The sequence below is a fragment of the Notechis scutatus genome, chromosome 2 (assembly GCF_049901735.1).
Source record: "Notechis scutatus isolate UNSWTSFEM ecotype Mainland chromosome 2, rNotScu1.2, whole genome shotgun sequence".
NCBI lineage: Eukaryota > Metazoa > Chordata > Lepidosauria > Squamata > Elapidae > Notechis > Notechis scutatus.
Genome location: NC_142010.1, coordinates 24,396,377 through 24,407,259, shown reverse-complemented (window position 1 = coordinate 24,407,259; position 10,883 = coordinate 24,396,377). Strand labels below are relative to the sequence as shown.

The 10,883-nt window shown below is 43.9% G+C and overlaps 1 protein-coding gene across 6 annotated transcripts; it reads left to right on the top strand.

Moving 5' to 3' along the window:
• The first annotated feature begins 3,053 nt into the window (after nucleotides 1-3,053).
• On the top strand, nucleotides 3,054-10,448 carry LOC113429660 (uncharacterized). 6 transcript variants are annotated; one of them, XM_026692164.2, is made up of 2 exons: nucleotides 3,054-3,208; nucleotides 7,925-10,448. In XM_026692164.2, the coding sequence occupies exon 2, from the start codon at nucleotides 7,936-7,938 to the stop codon at nucleotides 9,514-9,516; it is 1,581 nt and encodes a 526-aa protein (XP_026547949.1). In that variant the 5' UTR covers nucleotides 3,054-3,208; nucleotides 7,925-7,935; the 3' UTR covers nucleotides 9,517-10,448. The 6 variants fall into 6 exon arrangements, with proteins under 6 accessions (XP_026547949.1, XP_026547950.1, XP_087810641.1 ...); XM_026692165.2 differs by having other exon boundaries at nucleotides 3,076-3,271; nucleotides 7,922-10,448; XM_087954515.1 differs by having other exon boundaries at nucleotides 3,082-3,208; nucleotides 7,922-10,448.
• Nucleotides 10,449-10,883: the final 435 nt, after the last annotated feature.

The following is a 10,883-nucleotide window of genomic DNA, read 5'->3' as shown; positions in this document are numbered from 1 at the left end:
TATTTATGACAGGTGGAGTCGGGTGGGATTCAGCCGGTGTTACTACCGGTTTTGCTGCGCGCGTGTTGTATACCGAAAGCTGTGCATCCCGGACAGCTGACAAGCGCTGCATGTGGGTGTAGCATTTGAAAAAGCACTTTTTTCCTGCCTTTTCAACCTCAGCTGTGCCGCGCAAAGCAGCTGAGGTTGAAAAAGCAGGAAACAAAGGACAGGTAAGAGCCCAGGTGGGCCAAACAGCAGCAAACACAGAACCGGTTCTGTGTCTGCTGCTCTTCAAAGCTACCGGTTCTATAGAACCCGGCAGAACCGGTAGCATCCCACCCCTGGGTGCAGTGTCTTGTAATCACTTTTGGCAACCTGGCCAGCAAAGTCAATGAGGAAGCCAGATTCACTTAACAACCTTGTTACCAACTTAACTGCGGTTGATTCACTTAACAACTGTGGTAAGAAAGATCATAAAAATGGGGCACGATTCACTTAACAACTGAACAAAAAGTTTGGGCTCCATTGTGGTTGTAAGTTGAGGACTACCTGTATTCATCTCTGTGGTATAATTGTTTTTGCTTTCGCCACCATGGTTGATAGGGAGTTTTGTGCCCCACACAGCAAAATCCCCCATGTGTTTATTCAAAATTAGTCCATGCAGCCAAGGTTTATGGAGGCCTCTGTTTCCAGAGACGGCATATATTGAATGCTAATTGCTACAGTTAATGACAGGGGAGGATGTCCTGAATGGACCTTTGATTGGATCCAGCAAAGTACTTCTGTACCCTTCAGTCATCTTGTGTAGTATTATTCACTTCAAAACACATGGACCTAGAACTGTAATTTTAAATAAACCCTTATATTTTGCAAGAACTCAGTCTATGATCAAGGGAGCCAGCTTGGTCTAGTTCAGGGGTGTCCAACCTTGGCAACTTTAAGACTTGTGGACTTCAACTCCCAGAATTCCTCAGCCAGCTTTGCTGGCTGAGGAATTCTGGGAATTGAAGTCCACAAGTCTTAAAGTTGCCAAGGTTGGACACCCCTGGTCTAGTGGTTAAGGCAGCAGACTAGAAACCATTACCTGCTGAGCTCTGGTCCCTTCTTAGGCACAAAGCCAGCCTAGGCCAGTCCCTGTCTTTTGCAGCCCTGGGAAAGAGGCAATGGCAAACGTCTGAAAAAACTTGCCAAGAAAATTGCAATTTTTCAAACAAAAACAACAGAAAAAAATTGGCCTAGAGTTGTGAATTTGAATTTAGCTGTTGAAAAGCAACGTTTATGAATTTGTTTGCTTTGTTTAATAATCACAACATGTGCTTCGCTCACCTGGGCTCTCTCAATCTCTGCCTGTGGGCTCATGGCAGCTCTGGACTGCCCCAAGGTGATACAATATGGGATTAGGAAGTACGTGGCCTTGCATCCAATCTCTGATTCACTTTTTCACAGGTGCTTTTCTCTTTCCCTTGTTTGAAAGGACACCATCCTTTTACATACAATTTCATGCCTTTGTCAGGTGACCCCAGGTCCTAGCAATACTGAAACCAGCGAATACGATACTGTAATAAGTTAAAAGTTATAAAGAAGGCATTTCCACACTAAAAATGGAGGCATGCGTGCCAGGTAGCATTTGGCGCACTGTCCAGGTGGTTGATCGCAATGCCATATACCTAGGGTCGCTTTTGCATTGGACTTAGATTCTTTTAAGTGGGGCAGAAAATGTCTCCTGAAAGTTCACATCAAGATTAAAAGGGTTTGTGGCTGCCTGCTTATTTTCCAGGTGTTCTTTAAAATGCTTCAATTGTTTGAACATTTAAGTACCCGAAGAAGTGCCTTGTCTGGCTAGGTTTAAGTGTCTAATGCAAATTCCTTTTCCAGATACCTTGTTTGCATCACACATGTCATGTAACAATGGACTTGTTAAGCACTTTCTTTGCCATTTTTGTACAACCTTCCCAGGTGATTTGTCTGATGTCTACATGGCAACCTTTTAAAACATCAGGCAGATATATTCATGCACTTTTTAAAAATGGACTGCAAACATTTCTATTGTTAAGATAAATCCTACATATGCCACATTTAATTTTTATACAAATTAGAAGTCCAGAAAGGTTATCATAACAATAATAGTACCTTCCACATTTCAGACAAGAAATGGCTTTAGGTGTTCATGTACAGGGGAAACTCAAAAAATTAGAATATCGTGCAAAAGTTTATTTCAGTAATGCAACTTAAAAGGTGAACCTAATATATGAGGTAGACTCATGACATGCAAAGCAAGATAGTTCAAGCCATGATCATCTCAATTATGACAAATCGGCTTGAACTATCTTGCTTTGCGTGTCATGAGTCTATCTCATATATTAGGTTCACCTTTTAAGTTGCATTACTGAAATAAACTTTTGCACGATATTCTAATTTTTCGAGTTTCACCTGTATATAGGTTTGTGCAGGGAATGAAGTCAAAATCCCACCTCTGTCTAGCCTACCTCAGGGTTATTCTGAACATCACCTAGATCTGGAGGAAAAAGGAGGTTGAATTTTTTTTTAGGATAAACCTGAAGACAGGAATAGTAACCCACTTTTCTGATGTTGCAATCCTAAACGCAAGGCGCCCTTGCAAAAGTCCCTCAGCATGTGGACCTTAACTACCCTGTGGAGATTATATGCCTACCGTTGCAATCATGCTACTAACGAGGCTTTCTCTTCCATCTATTTTGCCTGAGGGGGTCTTGCAAGACCTTCCTCGAAGGAAGAACCGTCCAAGATCCGATTCGCTTGGAAGATAAAGCGTTTCGCAGCCAATCCCCGAGAGCAACCCCTGGCAGAAAGCGAGCGGGGTGGGTGCCTGCTTGTCGGTTTTCGCCGAAAAGCGAACTGCACAGCGTCTCCTGCTTGAGCAGGGGGCTGGACTAGAAGACCTCTAAGGTCCCTTCCAGCTCTATGCTGATTCTAAACTGTGTCTCCCCCCCCCCAGGCCGGCCGTGCTCCGCTGCCACCAGAGGGCTCCGGCGACTTGCAGGCGTGCGAGAAGGGGCTGCGCTTTCTCTCCGTCTCTCTCCGCCCTGCGTCGGGCCGGGATGAGTTTCCTGTCTCGGGCGCTTGCTGCATCCGGATCAGCGGGAGTCAGCTCGCCCGGAGAACCGCGGTAGCAGCAGCTGTGCCTCCTCCTTTACACCGAAGCCACGACCGGCATCGCGCGGCGCTGGCGACCAGCGGAGCGATCTCGGTCCTGCAGCCTCCTGCTTTGCTATTCTCTCTGCCTGTCTGTGTCTCTCTTTGCTCGACCGAGGTGGGAACTCCCCTCCGGCCAAAAAAAAAAAAAAAACACGATCCACCAACAGGGGCTCCGCCCAGGCTCTGCGGCCATTCAGCCGCCTCCGTCCTGGCCGAGATAGATGCCCTCGGGGGATGCAGGGAGAAAGGGATAGGCGGGCGTCCAGCCCGCTAGCCCAGCCCGGCCCGCGGGAGGAAGATGGGGGGCCCCGCCGCGGGCGATTCGCGGAAGGCGCAGGTTCTCGCGTGGGAACTGCGCTTGCAGCTTCGGTTGCTCTGGCGGGCAGAAAGTGGGGTTTCCTCCTTCCCCGTTTATGGTGTTTTCCCAAAGAGTCAGAAGCGCCTCCTCCTCCCTCTTCCAAATTTCTGGTTGGGAGGAAAAGAGCCTGGGGGACTTCTCTTTAAAAAAATAATAATAAAAGTAATGGACTCAAGCGAGGCCTCTTGGAAAGAACAAGCTTAGAATTGTCAGCCAGATTTTCCACCACTGACCAAGCGATGTTATCAGCAGGGAGGACGTTTCTGTTGTTCACATGCCCTGGGATCAACGCGGTGTAAGAAGAGTGGGGGAAAGAAGGAGGGCTGATATTTTATTCAGAATTTTTAAAGCTGCCCACCTGTATCAGGTCTCCCCTCCTTCCCTCCCTCCCTTCCTGCTCTTTCCCACCCTTTCCTCCAGCTTGGCATCCCAGAGTCTTGGCCCTTTCAATCTCAGAAATGGGCCTAGCTGCAGCCTCAAAAAATCCCCAGGGACATCGCATTGGAGAGGGATAACCTCTCTGTTTTCCACCACCCAAATCCCCTGGGAAGAGAAATAGATAGCAGCAAACAGCAAGTGTAGCAGAGGATGGTGCTGTTTTGCACAGTGAATTTAATTAGATCAATTAATGATCTTGAAGCTGCAACTAGAAAACATGAACAGTTGGGTTAGCTTTAACTTTGACGCTTGGAAAGCAATATTGTCCAAACTAGGAAAGTGGGATTATTTGATACCTTAGTAGTATGAAGTTCCTGTCTGCTTTTTGCTCAAACATATCAGCTCATTGTTAGGGGATGGCTGAATTTCTCTGTACTGTGCATAGGAAGGTAGGTTTGTGAGGAGGACTGGAGTAACTTTTGTTAGATAAGGGGTATAATGCAAACAAGACATATTTCACAGACAAGCAAAACTTAAAACAGCTAGTTAGATGTTTCATCTTGCTAGATGACCGAAGTTATTATAAATATTTTTTAAAAAATCCAACTGTATATGTGTGCATGGTTTTAAAAGTAAGAACTGAGCTCTCTTTCTGTGCAAAATCTTTTTTGCAGATATCTGATTCTGTTTAGGTTTTTTTTGCAAGAAGAAAAAAAAGTCCCTGGATAATGGGGAAAAAAACTTTAAAAGTTAATGCTTTCCCAAGTTTAGTGCCCTGTTTTCCAATTGGGTCACCTCCAAATATCCCCAGCCAATGTCATAAGTCTAGCAAACTGGAAATTGTGACATAACACACCTGGAAGATTCCAGGACCTGGAAGGCTATTATTATTATAAATGTTGACCTGAGGAGGGGGAAATTGTCTGCATCCTTCTGGTTTAATTAATCCCCTCCCATCCCCCTGAATGCCTGGAAGATGTGTAAAGTCTGTGTGGTTATGTAAAATAGGTCATTTGCATTCTGGTATTATGCTGTTTGAGACATTGTTGCTTAATTAACATGGTTTAATGTAGGATGGGGCATTCGGGTTTTGAATGGGTGAGCATGAGATGGACCACAGTTGTGGAATCAGATGTATTGTGTCGGATAAAAGAAAATGGATTCTATTCAAAACCACATGCCTGGCCAATAGTACTGTAGGATTAAGAATATAAATGTGAGAGTTAAGTTTTAGGCTGGGGCACATAAAACCATTTTGTATTACATCTATGCCATTTTACATATTACAAATCAGCATAAGAAAATTTAGTTCCAAATATTATGGTATTGCTTTTACAACATATAATGGTTCATGAAAGCCCTGTAGAATGAATGGGCTAGAAAAAATTAAAGCCCAGCATACATGAAGAAAATAAGGTCTGCATGTTAAAAAAAAAAAATCATACACAGTATGAAATAGGGGGTCTTTTTTCCTCTCGTAATATTAGAAGCTGAAATTATTCAGTGAATATACATGATGGAAGACTCAAGAAGAGAGAGCTGTGGAATTTGCTAGTAGAAGATAAAGGGGTAGCCATCAATCTAGGAGGCCTGAAAGGGATTTGCCTAAATTCTTGAAGTATCAGGCTATAAATCACTGTGATGACTAGAGGTTTTACATCCTTGTAAAGAAGGAGGAATGTGTTGCCATCCTTGGAGCCTGATGCAGAGAGTCAGTTTGGCCTAGTGGTTCAGGCACCAGGCTAAAAACCAGGAGACTGAATTCTAGGCCCACTTCAGGGTTATTGTTGTGGAGAAAATAGGAGGCGGCAAGAGCATTACGTATGTTAATACCTACCTTTATAAGTAAGAAAGGCAGGATTAAAAAATATATAAAATAAAAAGGGAAAGGTGGAGAGAAGGTAGAGTTGTTTTGGCCATACTCATCACAGGCATGCTCCTCCTCCAAGGTTATGTATGAACAAAATGAAGACCTGCAACCTCAGGTATTTTGCTCAAGCGGGGTAGATGAGTTCTACTATTATTAATGGTGAGTGGGGTGATTTATCTGTAGGTGCGGAGGGGCTATTTTAGTGATTTTATGTGTTTTAATCTCATTCTCTACTCAAGAGTTCTTGAGTGAAATGGGCAGCTATATAAATTACACAAGTTTGACTAAGATCAAGTCTAGTATCTGTTCTTAACAGTATAATATCTGATATGTTCCGTTTGGTATAGCGATGAAGGCATCTGGCTACAAAATGGGAAACTCTGAATTCTACTCTCGCCTTGGGCATGGAAGCCGGCTGGGAGACTTTGAGCTAGTCACTCTCAGTCCAACTCACCTCACAGAGTTGTTGTTGTGGGGAAAATAGGAGAAGGAAGAAGTTGCATATGTGTGCTTCCTTGAGCTGTTTATAAAATAAAATAAAAGTGGGATATATATATAAATAAAGGTATAGCCTTTGACCATTTTTTGTGTTTTTAAAAATCTTTTACTATTTTTGAATTTGAGTTGTCATTTCAAGCTTATGCAACATGATAATTCAGCTTCATTTTTATTTCCTGTGTGTCAGAACAGCAGCTGTTCAAATGTAGATATGTAACAGTGTATACTGTGGAGAAACCGAAGGCCATTTTCCAAGAAGTACTTACAAAATTTATGCCCTGTGTTCAATAAAATTAGGAACAACTACTTATTTTAAAAAAGGGTGTGTGTGTGTGTGTATTCTTAAGTTTTCGTGGGTACTTACATGAATGGCATTCAGTTTTGTTCGGGTATTTTCCCACGTCATTATAGTTGTGCTTTTAAAGTTGTAGCAACGTTTCGGCAGAATCTCATCTGCCATCATCAGACTTCTGTATTGTGTTCGTCTGTGAGTCAGACTTTTACAGTTGTTTCAGTTTTAAATTTGGGGCTAGCCTACTGCTGTGGCAGAATGGTTTTTTCTTCATCCTGATTGGTTGGGAGTCTTGGTCTGTGTTTATTGGTCTTGGAGTTTGCTGTGTTCTGCTTGATTGGTGTTTCTAATATCTTCTGTCTGTTTTGTGGCTTTTTTGTGTGTCTTGATTGGCTGGCAGATATATATATGAATGAATGATATTGGAAAGGAAAGACAATTGGATGCTAATGAAAATGGGACCTTGGAGTGGAAGGGGGGAAAAGGAATGGAGAATGACAGATTTACTTTGCTCAAGAATAAAAGAAATGACCTCTCACTGTTTAGGTGACAATAGACATTTGGAATAAATTCAGTGGCTCCAGGCTATTCTCTGATAATCTGGATTTAGTTTTAAATTATAAATCCTCCCTCCTCCCCTCCCCCCCCCCAAAAAAATATGACAGCCAGTGAGGGAAGGCAGATTCCCTTAACAGCGACATGATTCACTTAACAATTGCAGTGATTTACTTAACAACCATAGCAAATATGTCCTAAATTTAAGCGCTATTCCCTTAAGAACCACCTTGCTTATCATCCGAAATTTTGGTGCCAAAGATGGTCATAAGTCAAGGACTACCTTGCTAGTGTTGATGGAGTTATCAGAGATGGCTAAATTGACTGCTTTGATCAAGGAAAAAAAAAAACACAAATACTTTTGTTTCTACCTGGAAACCGTTTCTGGGCTTTGTGCTTGAGGTAGAAAAAAAAAAAGGAAACTTTGATTTTGGGTTTTACCTATTACATAGATTTGTTGTTTGTAGAGATGGCTAGTTTAAACTACTATGTAAAAGTAAAACGTGGTTTGATGTTACTACCCTACTGCACCAAAGGGAGTTGGAAGTCAACGCCTTTCCTTTCTTTTTTTTTCTCCCTCCTTTTGCACACTTTTCCCTTCCCTCTTTTTCCTACTTTTGTATTATTATTTTTTTGTAAATTATATCATAAATTAATAAAATTAATTTAAAAGAGAGAGAGAGAGAGAGAATGTTGAAAATGGAAAAAAAAAAACCTAAGCTAAGGACTTGCCTGTTCCTAACTTTAGTTTCCTGATCTAGGCTATCTCGAAAGGCTGACGTATCTGGACTCCTCTTCTTCTTGTTTTTCTCAGCAGGTAATGGAACAATGAAGGACACCAAAGGGAAGACTTTGCAAGAGAAGGAGAAGGGCTTTGAACCTCAAGTTGAACTGCATTTCACCATATTGGAAGAATCCGAAGGAGGCATTTCTCAGGGGAAACTCTGGCCCTGCGAGATCGATGCAGGCCTACGACCCGACAGCTCCTGTCAGCCTGATCCCGATGATGAATTACTTTATTCTGATCAGTCACGGTCCTCGCCGAAGGTACAGAGGCTACAGCCAGAACCTGACAGGAGTGCCCAGGAGAGAGGAGTGGAAATGTACCCTCAGCCCGGTTCTAAGCAGCAGGTCGAGCTTCATTTTACAATCCTGGAGGAATCCGAAGGGGGCATTTCGGAAGGTAAACTCTGTGCAAGTGAGATAGGGCGGGATGAGTCGCCGGAGGTGAGCTCCCCAGAACAGCAGTGGGACAGGTCTGTTCAGTGGAGCAAGAAAGCCGGTCAGCCATCTGGTGTGAAGGAATCTCTCCCAGCTGAGGACAGACCAGAAGCCGAGGCTAAAAGGCCCGTCCTCCAGCCAGAGAGCTCTGACCAGCAGGTAGAGCTCCATTTTACCATTTTCAATGATCCTGAGGAAAGAAGACTTTCTCAGGGACCAGAGGACTATCCGGTCTGGGAAAGCCCATTTAAACCGGCGCTTTATCAAGGTGACTATCCCAAAGAAATTTGGGATGCGTCCATTGATAGTCTTGGAGATGTCTTTGAAGCATCTTTCCAGCAGCAATTCTACTCCGAAGGAAGGCTACACCCCTGTACTGAATGCGGCCGAGTTTTCAACCGGAAGTCAACCCTGACCCGACACTGGCGGACCCACACTGGGGAGAAGCCGTACTCATGCCTCTATTGCGGGCGGAGTTTCAGCCTGAATCTCAATCTTCATACCCATCAGATGACCCACACGGGAGAGAAACCCTACAAATGTCCAGACTGTGGGCAAAGCTTCACCCGTAGCACAAGTGTCACCAGGCACCAGAGAAGCCACAGAGAGGAAGGCCTTTTCAAAAACGACTTGTGGGAGGATGCTTTCCCGTACCCAGTCCCGGTTCCCTTCACTTACCCGATGCCTCTTCCGGTGGAGGAGAAGTCCTTCGTGTGCCCCATTTGTGGGGAGGCCTTTACTCACGGTGGGAGCCTGAATAGGCACTTGCGAACACATGGGGTGGAGAGGCCTTATAAGTGCATGGTCTGTGGGGAAGGTTTCTGTTCTATGTCAAAGCTTTACCGGCACGAGAGAATCCACATGGTGGACAAGCCCTACCACTGTGAAATCTGCGGGAAGAGCTTTGCCGTCAAGTCAACGCTGACCCGGCACCAGATGCTCCACCAGGCAGAGAGGCCCTACATGTGTTCCCACTGTGAGAAGGGCTACGTTCAACGGAGTCACCTGGCCAGGCACCACCACAAGGCACATCCTGGGGTCCCCTTTAACCCAGTTAAAGCGAACACTATGCCTGCCACCATTCTGGATTCTGACAACTTAATCACCTATTTCTGGGGGGATGAGGATATAGACACTACCCCAGAGCCTGTCCCAACTCAATTGATCTATTCTGGAGCAGATTGCTGAAGGACTTAATCCTAGTCTGGAATTCCCCCGTTCTCCAGAGAGAACCTCACTTTTGTCTTCTTAAATCTCCATGCACTGGGATGCTTCTGATCTCAGTGTTTGGCGATACGAAGTGAATTTTTAATGGTAGAAAATCAAATAAACCAACTTGGTTTTGTTGTGGACCCTCTTTGTGCCAAGACCCTTGTCCTGCCTTGTTACTCCTCATGCCCATATACCACATCCACATCTCCAGAAGATATGCCATTGTTATGGTCCCTTGCAGTCCGCTACAGATGGTGCCAGTATCCAAGTACTTGTAGGAGGCAGACCCAGCAAAGAATAAGAGGTGGGCAATCAGCACCCTTCCAGATGGAACCTGCTCACACAAATTTTTCTTAACTGCTGAACAGAACAGAAGCTGTGTGCCATAGTTCTGGGCTCAAAGAACACCTGTATTATCTCTTGATGCAAATCTTCACGGGGAAAGGGAATGGTCCAGCCTGTAGCAAGATATCTAGTTGTAGGTGACATGTGGGAGCTTGGAAATTCATCTGAAACCATTTTTGTGTGTAATAAGGATGTCTATGGAGATTCTCAACCATCCCGGCCATGGTTATCCCAAAGGTGCTTTTTTGGAAAAGGCAACTGGACTTAGTTTTTCCTTTCCTTTCCCTTCTTATCCAAGAAGCTTCTTCAGTTCTGACTGTAGTAAGGATGGGGATTTTTTTTTCCCCTTACAGGAAGCCTCTGCCTTGTTTTACTTCTTTTTTTGGGGGAAGGGGGGTGTAATGGATGAACTTTTAAGAGAAATGAGTAAAATATAGAAACAGAGAAGACATATCTAAAGGCTATTATTTGATGCACAAACCAGATGCCCTGTAAGAAATGTCTAAGATCTAGGCGGAATATAAATATTTTGAAGAAATAAATACAGGAATATGATGATACAGAATTCTTATTTTCCGTTTTGTTTTCCTATTCTCCAAATTTTCCCGTTGTCATCTGAGCTGGTGGACTATCACTAGTGCAGCTTTAAGATTTGCAAGTTTCAAGAACAGCAACAGAGTCCAAGGGCCTCTTGCTCATTCTAGGCCTACATCCTGGCTCCATTACTCCACCCACCCACCCACCCAGAAATAGACAAATTGTGCATGCTTGTAAAATAACAGAACATAAATCTTGTTCCAAAAAGGGTTGCCTTGCCTTTTATATATAGTCTTCTTTCACCATATAATTTAATTCCCATATTAGGGGGGGAAATGCCTATTGCCTAAACTCTGGAAACTCCAGGCAGAGTCTGAAGCACCTTGTTCGACTATCACATTGGACCGAAAGACAGAATGAGCCCTGTGTCACTTTATCAGATGCTTGAAGTGATTAAAACA